The 12,024-nt window shown below is 53.1% G+C and overlaps 1 protein-coding gene across 1 annotated transcript; it reads right to left on the reverse strand.

The window, feature by feature from the left end:
• Nucleotides 1-285: 285 nt before the first annotated feature.
• ercc6l (excision repair cross-complementation group 6-like) lies at nt 286-10,905 on the reverse strand. Its single transcript, XM_072549932.1, has 4 exons — nt 10,344-10,905; nt 7,683-8,930; nt 3,881-4,303; nt 286-2,456 (listed from the first exon to the last, which is right to left on the reverse strand). The coding sequence occupies exons 1-4, from the start codon at nt 10,873-10,875 to the stop codon at nt 1,120-1,122; spliced, it is 3,540 nt and encodes a 1,179-aa protein (XP_072406033.1). The 5' UTR covers nt 10,876-10,905; the 3' UTR covers nt 286-1,119.
• Between the last annotated feature and the right edge of the window lie 1,119 nt (nt 10,906-12,024).

The raw sequence follows: 12,024 nt of genomic DNA on the forward strand, positions 1-12,024 counted from the left end.
GAAGGGTCACTGAACCTGAAACATTCACTCTGATTTCTTCCCACAGATGCTGCCAGACCTGCTGTGTTTTTCCAGTATTCAGTTTGTAGTTTTTGTTTGTTTAGAATGGGGGTGTACATTATTCTGAGGTTTCATATGCAATCCTGGTTGATCAGAGTGATTCTCAGGACATTTCTTGGCAAAGAGGAGCACTTCAGTGAAAACCCATCCTCGTGATTCCTGGAAAAGGCATGTGCACTATCCCCACCACTCACTCCCTCCCCTAACCAGTTTCATCACACAGACTTCAGTCAATCCATTTTATTCAGCATTAAAGTGGAGGTACAGTGAAAATTACATTCTAAACATTTAAACAACAACAAGATCACCAACCAAAACCAGAGTTCTTGGGTTGTGCAATTCTCAAGAATGGGGCATGGGCTGGGGATGTTACACACACAGCCTCCCAAGGGAGAGATAGGGTCTGCTCTACTCTTAATCAGAGGGAGTATTTGAAATTGCTAAAAGACAAACTGCTGTGTATTTGAACACCAGATGGTGACATTCAATGTGCTGTGAAGATCAAGCTGCTGGGATTCCAACTAGCGCAGAGGTTTCCCTAGCAACAAGAGACCTGGACAGCGAGACCTGTTCCACCGCCCATACTCCAATCTGCCTTCAGAACCAAACCAGAGCTGCAGCTTATCCAGCTGGGTGTATTGGGAGGTCACTGGCAGATACAGCAGCTTCACGGGGAACATGTGGGCTCATACTCCACTAATATCCCTGGGGCAGGAATGAGGAGGAAGTGGAAAAGGGATAAGAAGCAAAAGCAGAGAAGGCAAGGGAACAGGTTTAAGGAGGGTATAAAATAAATATGACCAGTGGTTAGCAGCTGATCACTTGTCAACTGATGTTTCAAGGGAATTCTGCTTTAAGAAGTGCTCCAGATTTGAACATATCTGGTTTCTCCCAATTGACTGTTACCAGACGGCACTTTGCAATATCACTTTTTAAAAAGCCCATAAATACTGCCAATGAAGGACTCTGTCTGATGCAGTCAGAGCCGTTGAGAGCTGAAGGGTTTGCTGAGCAGTCACAGGAGAACACACTGTCCTTCCTCTCTTCACCGTGCCCCTATCAGCTCTGATCCAGTTGCCGGTATAGTTTAATTGTTATTAACTGAATCTCCGGATCTCCACTCTGGAGATCCAGAGCTTCTAACATGCAGTTGAGAGCTGCCTTCAGCTGCCCGCTCTCTATATGCTCTTTGCCACGTTTTACCAGCCTCTCATATTGATCCAGATCAGAATCCTTGCTCAGCGCACGTGTATCAAGCACAGACAGATCGACTGCCTTGGTGTAGGTATCCAGTTGTTCATCGGAGCCAAGCTCCAGCTCATAGGTCCCAGACTGTTCTTCCTCACTCCCTGTCATCATACTGCAGGACTCAGAGACCCTGTCGTCACTGTTGGCTGCTCGGAGCTCTGGGCTTCGCCTCTCAGAGGATGTTTCTTCCATGAACTGATCACCTGGCTGCTCTTCACTGGGTTCAGCTGCCTGCTCAGTCTCTCCGACCTCTTCAACATCGCTGGGCGTACTCGCTTGCTCCTCCTCCTCCTCCTTGTCATCACCTTCATCAGCAGCGTCAGGGATTGACTGGTCCAGGTCCTCCACATCGTCAATAGCCAGGCCAACAACAGACCGCCTAGAAGCCACGGAGCGATTGCCACTCCTGTCCAGGAGGGTTGGGAGGGGGGAGTAAAACCCTTTTGGGGTGGAAGCAGCTGCCACACAGAAGGCCTGGAGCACTGGGCTTGTTGCAGACAGAGCAGGAGGTTGCTCCACGGCGCTACATGAATGGAGGTTGCTACTAGTTTCCTCCTCACTGTCACTGATGATCACTCGACCGTGAGGTTTCTTCCACGGTTGGAGAATGCACGAGTCATCTCCAAGACTGCTAACTCCTGGTGAAACCAGCCGCTCCAAATCTCTATCTGGCATGGCTTTGGTCACAGGCAAGGGAGAGTCCTCAATCACCAGTTGGGCTTCAGTTCCCTTCTCCTCACAATCTGGTTTCCACTCTTCATCCTCCTCCTCCATGGTCTCCTCCAAGATCAGGTTGAAATTGGATTCAAACAGGGCTTTGGAACCAGAGGAGTTAGCTGCAGAGGTGGACAGCTGTGCCTTGTAGGTGTCACCTTGACACTCCGTGGGATATTGCACCTCCTCTTCGGGAATATCGTTATCAGCCTGTGCTAGAGATCTGTCCAACATCACCACACTGTCACTTGGTTTGCTTGTCTCAAGCGGCAGGTCAGCTAACTTGCTGCTCAGATTGAGCACCTCATCAGTGACGGGCTCCGTTAGCTTGACTGTGACCACTGGAGACTGAGGGCCAATGGGGTTTTCATACAATGCTGGCACTGTGCTGGTGGTGGAAACTGGCTTGGGTCTGGTCGTGCCTCTTCTGCTACCTGTAAGAGCAAAAACAAAAGCCCCAGGAGGATGAGTGAATTAAAAACAAACACACAGTTTAAGCAAACTACTATCATGGGCTCTTTTTCCCACAAGACCTAAGAGCAGGAAGCCAACTGGCTGATCAACTCTGTCCTGCCATTTACTGAGATCACACCCTCAATTTCACCTTCCGCTGTTCCCCAGGACCTCGATTCCCATTCCTGATTAAGCATCTCTCTTTCTCTCGCTCTCTCTCAGCCTTAAATATACTGAATGGCCCAGCCTCGATAGCCCTCTGCAGTAGGGTATCCCACAGATTCACTCCCCTCAGACAGTGAAGAAATTCTCTGTCATTGGTGGGTGACTCCTTATTCTGAGCCAATGCTCCTCTGGGTCCTGGACTCTCCCATGCAAAGGGAAACAACCTCTCCCCTGTCAACATCCCAAGAATCTTGTTTGTTTCAATGTTTTTGTGTCAATATTATTCTTGCCAAAGTAGATGAGCTCACATTTTCCTACATCCTGTTTTACCACTTGCTCAATCGGTTAATATCCCTCTGAAAGCGGTGTCATCCTCACCCACTTGCCTTGCCACCAAGTTTTGGATCCTCGGTAAACTTGGCGCTAATACTATTCTATTTTCCTCCTCCATGTGTGAATACATATTGTAAAGAATTGTGGTTGCAGCTCTGATCCCTGTGATACACCACTAGGTACAGGTTGCCATTCTGATGATACCCACCTTATCCAAACCCTGACTTGTAATAGCTCACCGATCCACGGTCCGTGATAATATGCTCCCTCCATCTTGGGGGCTCTGATTAAGTAACCCACATGTGGTTTCTTTTCAAACATCACCTGAAAATCCCAATATATTTTCCCGTTGAATTGAGTGGCTTGCTCAGTCATGTGAGGGGACAGTGAAGAGTTGCCCACATCACTGTGGGTCAGACAAGGAAACAACAGCACATTTTAGAGAACCAGGTAGGATGTTCCAACAACCTATGATGATCACCATCACATTATAAACTCCACCAGCTGCTGCAACATGAACCTGTATCCCCAGAGCATTAAGCTGGGCCTCTGGAATTCAGTGACATTACTTTCCCTTACAGTAGATTCTAACTCAATTAACTGCTTTACCAACCCAAGTGTATGTAAGTAAAGCACAGTCCCAGCATGTTCCCACTGAGTGATGGAACAGGGTCAAGGGGCTGAATGTTCCCCCCCCCATTCGAACTGATCATAGCTGGAGCTGGAAGCTCTGGGGTAGGGAGAGGTTGTAGCTCAGGCTCCTGTTCTGATCCATACGGACAGATATTTGCCATCAAGGTGAAGGATAGGATCATGCAGCTGATTTATTGCACGGTGGGAGTGAAGGGCTGACAACAACAGCATAAGCAACTGGTCAAACTCTCCGAGGTGAAAGTGAGGACAGTACCTGGTAGAGGATGAGAGTCTCGTGGTCTGGTCAGCCTGGCAGCTTCAGTATTGGCGCGGATATTTTGGACCAACTGCTGCTGGATTTGGGACTCAGCTGCCACCAGCTCCTGGGCCTTCTGCACTCGCTGCTGGATGTAATTCCTGGATTCAGGGTCGTTTTCCTCATCAGAGGCAGAGGCAGTGTCCTGGGAGAAGATGAGATCATGATCGGTCACTCCGAACATCTCCAGGGTATGCAGGAAGGTGAGGTGTTGGTCCAAGATGCTGTCTGTGCGTCTCTGACTGGCGTGCATGGACTGTAGCTGCTTCTGTGTACTCGATGTCTGGGGATCCTCCAGGATGAACAGTTCCCTCAGCTCCTGGCTGCTGAAGTAACGAAAGGGATTCTTTTTCTCACCAACTGACTGACGAACCAGCGAGTCTACCCAAATACACAGATAAAAGACACAGAGTTAGTCACCCCATCGTCCTCAAAATACTCTGACCCACATTCACATTAATATCAAGAATGAAGGCACAGGGCTTAAAAATTAGGGGGTCTCTCATTTAGACAGAGGCGAGGAATTTCCTAGGCCTGTCTTCTCCATAGAGAGGCCGTGGACTGGTTACACAATAGATTCCTAACCCTGATCAATGAGTGTGTCAAGGGTTTGAAGGGGCAGACAAGAAAATGGAATTGAGACCAGAATCAAATCAGACATTGAACTTATCAAATAGTAGGGCAGGTGAAAAGGGGCAGAATGGCCTCATTCTGTTGTGACCAATTGTTTCAAAGTTAGTGATCCCTAACAGTGCAATCTCCAAACCAAAACAGAGAGAGAGAGACAGAGACCCTACACAATGTCAAACATTACTGATTTTCACCCTAAAGGCCTCACTAAAGGATCTAACTCCACCACAGCACTCCCAAAAGAAAGCACATCATTTTATCAGGAACAAAACTGTTGAAAATACCCCACAGCTCTGGGAGAACCTGGAGACAGAGAGTGAGAATGAACAGTGAATATGATAGGCAGACAGGGTTTTAGCTCTGTGGTGAATTCTGACCTATCTCCAGCTACTTCTTGTTGCTTAGCTCCTGTTCACACACTCCGTGCCCCACACAGAGGCTGAATACAAGGAGGCACATCAGAAGCAGAAAGAGGTCATTCAGCCCTGTGAACCCACTCCCCCACTGAAGATGACCATAGTCAATTCAGCTGTAGTCTCAAACCCACTTTATTCCCCAATAATCTGTTACCAATGATAAGATACAGGATCAGGAGGTGGCCATTCAGCCCTGTGAACCCACTCCCCCACTGAAGATGACCATAGTCAATTCAGCTGTAGTCTCAAACCCACTTTATTCCCCAATAATCTGTTACCAATGATAAGATACAGGATCAGGAGGTGGCCATTCAGCCCTGTGAACCCACTCCCCCACTGAAGATGACCATAGTCAATTCAGCTGTAGTCTCAAACCCACTTTATTCCCCAATAATCTGTTACCAATGATAAGATACAGGATCAGGAGGTGGCCATTCAGCCCATCAAGTCTGCTCTGCCATTCAATGAGATCACACCTCCATTTGACTTCCTTCTCCCCATAACACTCGATTGCCTTCCTCATTATAAATTTGTCTCAGCCTTGAATGCCCAGGTCTCAACAGCCCTCTGCGATCAAGAATTCCACCAATTCACTCCTCTCAGAGAGAGAGAGAGAAGGAATCGCTCCTCATCTCTGTCTCCAATGAGATGATGCCCCTCTGATCCTAGACTCTTCCACACAAAAGGAAGCAACCTCTTCACATCTCCACCAAAAACCTCGTCTGTTTCACTGAGGTTGCCTATCATTCTCGCAAACGCCAACGAGTACAGGCCCAATCGACTCAAACAAAGACCGGATAGTCTACTTGGACCTTTTTCACTGGAGCAGAGAAGGTTGAGAGGAGCCCTCATAGAAGTTTATCAAATAACAAGAGGTTATAGATAGAATTGATGGTAGGTGGCTTTTCTCTAAATGGGGGATTTCAAGACTAGCTGGCACATTTTTAACGTGAGAAGAGAGAGGTTTAATAAAGACATGAGGTAATTTCTTGACACAGAGGGTGGTCTGCGTGTGGAACGAGGAAGTGTTGGATGTGGGTACAGTTCCCACACTTAGAAGACATTTACATAGATACGTGAATAGGAGAGGTTCGGAGGGATATGGGCCAGGAGGAAGCAGATGGGACCATTTTACTTTGGGATTAGGATCGGCATGGACTGGTTGGACCGAAGGGTCTGTTTCCATGCTGGATGACTCGACAATTCTCCTCATTAGACTGTCAGTCCCCTTTAGGGGGTCAGTGAGCTGGGTTGTCATGAAGAGGATTTACACGTATCTGAAAAAGCAAGAACTAATTAGGGATATTCAACATGGCTTTGTGCATGGGAAATCAGGTCTCACTAACTTGATCGATGAAGACAGAGAAGTGAATGTTGCTGATATGGATGGACTTCAGTAAGGCATTCCACAAGGTTCCACATATTTAGACTGGTCAACACAGAATACAGGGAGAACGAGCCATTTGGATACAGAATTGACTCAAAAGGTAGGAGAGAGATGTGGTTGCCTTTCAGACTGGAGGCCTGTGACCAGTGATGAGCTGCAAGGATTGTTGCTAGGTGCACTGCTTTTTGTCATTTATATAAAAGATTTGGATGTGAATATAGGAGGTATGGTTAGTATGTTTGCAGATGACACCAGAATTGATAGCGAAGGAGGTTACCTTGGACTACAACAGGACCGTGATCAGATGGGAGAGAGTGGCAGATGGAATTTAACTTCAATTAATGTGAGGTGCTACATTTTGTTACGGCAAATCAGGGCAGAAATTATGCACTTAATGGTAAGGTCCTGGGGAGTGTTGTCAAACAGAGACTTTGGGTGCAGTTTCATATTTCCTTGAAAGTGGAGTCACAGATAGACAGGGTATTGAAGGCTGCATTTGGCACACTTACCTATATTGAGGCTGCTTTTGGAACACTGGTGTCCCTGCTATAGGAAGGATGTTGTGAAACTTGAAAGGGTTCCGAGAAGATTTACAAGGATGTTGCCATGAGGATGTGAACTATAGGAAGAGGCTGTATAGGCTAGGGCTGTTTTCCCTGGAACATCAGAGACTGACGGGTGACCTCAAAGGTTTAAATTCATGAGCAGCATAGTCAAGATCTTTTTCCCAGGGTAGGAGAGTCCAAATCTAAAGGTTTAAGGTGAGAGGGGAAAGATTTAAAAGGGACCTTGGGACCTTTTTCCAGACAGAGAGTGGTGTATACGGAAGAATCTCGATTATCCCAAAGGACACAAGTGGGCAGTATTTCATCCGGTTCATCGATTGCTGGATGACATAGGTTATGATCTTACCGGGTAACTGACATTCAGAATATCAAGGCTCCTCTGTATATGTAATAACTACAACACTGAGAAAGCAGCTGGATGGGTATATGAATAGGAAGGGTTTAGAAGGATATGGACCAAACGCTGACAATGAGACTAGATCAGTTTAGGAAATCTGGTCGGCGTGAGGGAGTTGGACCGAAGGGTCTGCTTCCGTGCTGTACATCTCTATGACTCCATGAGTAACACCAACTATGTGGCTTCAGTTCCCACACCAGTTGAAGTTATCATGAAGGACCCTTTTTCTGATCCTCTCCCCTCACCTGAGATATGCAGAAATGTTGGGGGTGGGGGTGGGTTGCACCGCACCGCTATCAGAGAGTGAGAATTCTAACAAATCACAACACGCTGAATGAAGGTTGCCTCTCGGGCTGAGTTGTACCTTTGAAGATTTGCCTCCGATATATCTTCTCCTCCACGGTACCACAGGTCACCAGCCTATAGATCACAACGTTGTCAGTTTGACCAATTCTGTAAGCTCTGTCCACTGCCTGGGCGTCTGTGGCAGGATTCCAGCTGGGGTCAAAGACCACTACGCGGTTTGCTGCAGTGAGGGTGAGGCCTACACCACCGACCTGGGTGGTGAGGAGGAAGACACAGTGGTCCTCTCGCTGCTGGAACACCTCGATCTTTTTCTGCCGGTCTGGCAGGGCCATGGTGCCGTCCAGCCTCATGCAGGAGAAGCCACGGTTGGTGAGGACATGTTGGATAATGTCCAGCATCTTCCTTGACTGAGAGAAGACCAGAGTGCGTTTGCCTTCTTCTCGCAGCTTCTCGAGCAGACCCAGGAGGAAGACCAGCTTCCCCGACTCACTGATTAGGTCCTGGTCAGGCACACGGCTAATGTCACTGGCAGCATTTTCGTCTGTAGCCTCCCCTTCAGAGCCACCGAGGCCCAGCTCCTGGCAGATATGACGGGATAGCAGCCTTGGATGGTCACACAGCTTCTTCAGGTTGGTCAGCTGCACCAAGGGGGAACGCCTACTTTGCAGCAGCTCTTGGATCTGCTCTGATGAGACAAACCTCTGGTAGATGTCTTCCTGGATGCGGCTCAGGTAGACCCAGACAATCAGATCATTCTTCCTGGTCAGGCCTGGCATCTGGGCCTCACAAGGAGAGCTGGGCGGCTGGACTTGCAAAGATTCATGTGTCAGCTGCAGGTTCTCCTTGGTCCGCCGCAGGAAGTAGGGCTCAATGATCCTCATGAGGTTCTCAGAGATGCGCAACCCTAGAGCCTTCTCAGCCGGAGTGGCATCCTTCTCCCTAGCTCGCGTGATGGGGTTCTCATACTCCATCTTGAAGGTCTTGGCAGTGCCCAGCAGAGAGCCCTGGCATGCAAAGTCAAAGAGGGACCACATCTCCTGCAGGTTGTTCTGCAAGGGCGTTCCAGTCAGCAGGATACGATGCTTGGCAGGGATGGCACTGACGCATTTGAAGGTCTTGGTGGACTTGCTCTTGATCTTGTGGGCCTCATCAAGAACAAGGTAGTCCCAGGTGAACTCATGGCCGTCCAGGCTGGAGAGCTGCTGCCAGTTGTTAATCACCATTTGGTAGGTGGTGATGACCACACCTGCTTTCCGCTGCACTCTCTCCAGATTTTTGGTCCTCTCTGTTTTCGTGCCATGAAACTCTACAAAACATAACGTGAGAGGAGACCACCCCATGTCACAGGCTGTAGGTTCAAAGCCCACTCCAAGCATTAACCACAAAAATTGCACCACCACGCTGAGAGAGTGCCACACTGTTAGAGGGTCCATATGCCCCTCAGACCCCCACCATTCACCACAATCCACATCCTTTGATCCCGCTATGCAACCCTCCCCAAATCCCCGCCCAACGTCCTCACCCCCTTCCACTCAGAACCGTCAAGTTCCTCCAGCCTGACCTCAGTAGCCCCCACACTTGTGGAACTAAGCCCACACCATCTCCTCCACTTACCATGTAATCTGCACCATTCGTCAGTACCCTCCCTTTCCCTTAGACCACCTCACCCTAACATCCAACCCACCTGCAGACTGCTGCCCCTCTTCTGACCACACCTCCCTACCATGACCTCAGATGCCCGGAGCACAGGAGACCATCCTTTCTGACCACTCCCCAGAATGTGCCTTGCCCTAGAGCCAGCGTCTGCATCCCACGCCCCATCCACGACTCCAACCAATTCCTCACACCCGACCCAAAGCACATCCCATCCCACCCCGTCTCCTCCTCCCAACCTTGCCCACGCCCCACCTCCTCCTCCCACCCCCTTGCCCAAACCCCGCCCCCGTGCCCATGCCCTGCCCCCTTTCCCACCCCCGCCTCCCCCTCCCACCCCGCCCCCTTGCCTCCCCCCCGCCCCCTTGCCCACACCCCGTCTCCCCCTCCCACCCCGCCCCCTTGACCACACCCCACCTCCCCCTCCCACCCCGCCCCCTTGCTCACACCCCGCCTCCCCCTCCCACTCCCCGCCCCCTTGCTCACACCCCGCCTCCCCCTCCCCACACCCCGCCTCCCCCTCCCCACACCCCGCCTCCCCCTCCCACCCCGCCCCCTTTCACATCCCCGCCTCCCCCTCCCGCCCCGCCTCCGTGCCCACGCCCCGCCCCCTTGCCCACACCCCGCCCCCTTGCCCACACCCCTTTCCCACCCCGCCCCGGTGCTCACGCCCCGCCCCCTTTCCCACACCCCGCCCCCGTGCCCACGCCCCGCCCCCTTTCCCACCCCGCCCCCTTGCCCACACCCCGCCTCCCCCTCCCACCCCGCCCCCCTTGCCCACACCCCGCCTCCCCCTCCCACCCCGCCCCCGTGCCCACGCCCCCTTTCCCACCCCCGCCTCCCCCTCCCACCCCGCCCCCTTGCCCACACCCCGCCCCCCGTGCCAACGCCCCGCCCCCTTGCCCACACCCCGCCTCCTCCCCCCACCCCGCCCCCTCCTCCCTACCCCCACCTCCTCATGCCCCACCGCCTTTCCCACACCCCGCCTCCCCCTCCCACCCCGCCCCCTTTCCCACCCCCCCGCCCCGCCCCCGTGCCCACGCCCCGCCCCTCCGCCGGCGCTGACCTCTGACCCTCAGGCCTGGCGTCCAGCGGCCGAACTCCGCGGCCCAGTTTCGGATGAGGCCGCTGGGCAGCAGCAGGAGGCACCAGCGGACCAGCTCGGCGTCGAACATGCCGGAGAGGAAGGCGATCAGCTGCACGGTCTTTCCGAGGCCCATGTCATCCGCCAGGATCCCCCCGGGCCGTCCGTCCCGGTGGAGTCGGTGCAGGAAGGCCACCCCGAGCCGCTGGTGTGGGTACAGGCGGAGATAGAGGGGCCGGTAGAGCAGGAGGTCGGAGCCAGGGAGGGCGGTGAACTCCTCCTCCTCCTCCTCCTGCTCCATGTCCCGCAGCGCCTGCTCCAACCTCTCGATTCTCCGGGACACCTTACTGCTGCTAGGCCACACAGCCTGGGCCTCCCGTAGGACCAGTACGGCTTGCCTCAGCTCCCCGGAACGGGCCTCCTCCTTGGCCCGCTTCAGCAGCTCCTGGTACCGGCGGAGACACCGGGGAGAGAGCTCGGAGCTGGGCTCCGCGCCCCTGCCCTGCGCCGCCATTGCTGACCCGAAAGCGCGCGCGCGCACGCGCAGCCCAACCGCCCTTCCCGCCACAAGATTCAAACACGGCCGCGTCACCCGGCGTGGCCCCGCCCCTTCACACGGGCTGAGCATCGCCCCGCCCCCTCACTCACACCGCCCCGCCCCTTACACCACACAGGGATCGGAGCCCACCTCATTAACATAAAACCCCGCCCCTACAAACGCAGCACCGCCGCCTCTCTCACAGCCCCGCCCACTCCCATAGAGCTCCGCCCCTCCAGTACCGCCCCGCCCCCCCCCCCCCCACACACACACAGAGCCCCGCCCCCCCCACACAGCTCCGCCCAGTTGCCAGGTAACAGGTGAGGTTCAGCCAGGTCGCTGCCCAGGGTCGCAGAATGGTCACAGGGTCAATACCGGCCGGAGGGTCAATACAGGCCGGAGGGTCAACATCAGGCCAGAAACAGGCCGGAGGGTCAACATCAGGACAGTTACAGGCCGGAGGGTCGATACAGGCCGGAGGGTCAATACAGGCAAGAAACAGGCCGGAGGGTCGATACAGGCAAGAAACAGGCCGGAGGGTTAAGACAGGCCGGAGGGTCAATACAGGCCAGATACAGGCCGGAGGGTCGATACAGGCCGGAGGGTCAATACAGGCAAGAAACAGGCCGGAGGGTCAATACAGGCCGGAGGGTCAACATCAGGCCAGAAACAGGCCGGAGGGTCAATGTCAGGCCGGAGGGTCAACATCAGGCCAGAAACAGGCCGGAGGGTCAATACAGGCCGGAGGGTCAACATCAGGCCAGAAACAGGCCGGAGGGTCAATACAGGCCGGAGGGTCAACATCAGGCCAGAAACAGGCCGGAGGGTCAATACAGGCCGGAGGGTCAACATCAGGCCAGAAACAGGCCAGAGGGTCAATACAGGCCAGATACAGGCCGGAGGGTTAAGACAGGCCAGAGGGTCAATGTCAGGCCGGAGGGTCAACATCAGGCCAGAAACAGGCCGGAGGGTCAATACAGGCCAGATACAGGCCAGAGGGTCAACATCAGGCCAGAAACAGGCCGGAGGGTCAATACAGGCCAGAGGGTCAACATCAGGCCAGAAACAGGCCGGAGGGTCAATACAGGCCGGAGGGTCAACATCAGGCCAGAAACAGGCCAGAGG

The sequence above is a fragment of the Chiloscyllium punctatum genome, chromosome 30 (assembly GCF_047496795.1).
Source record: "Chiloscyllium punctatum isolate Juve2018m chromosome 30, sChiPun1.3, whole genome shotgun sequence".
Lineage (NCBI taxonomy): Eukaryota > Metazoa > Chordata > Chondrichthyes > Orectolobiformes > Hemiscylliidae > Chiloscyllium > Chiloscyllium punctatum.

Bases quoted from the DNA above. Each gene is read 5' to 3' on its own strand.
- ercc6l (XM_072549932.1), bottom strand. From the start codon at position 10,875: ATGGCGGCGCAGGGCAGGGGCGCGGAGCCCAGCTCCGAGCTCTCTCCC. The intron at 4,304-7,682 runs GTACAACTCAGC...GTATTTGGGTAG, and splicing joins TCGGAGGCAAATCTTCAAAG to ACTCGCTGGTTCGTCAGTCA. The intron at 2,457-3,880 runs GTACTGTCCTCA...TTGCTCTTACAG, and splicing joins AGACTCTCATCCTCTACCAG to GTAGCAGAAGAGGCACGACC.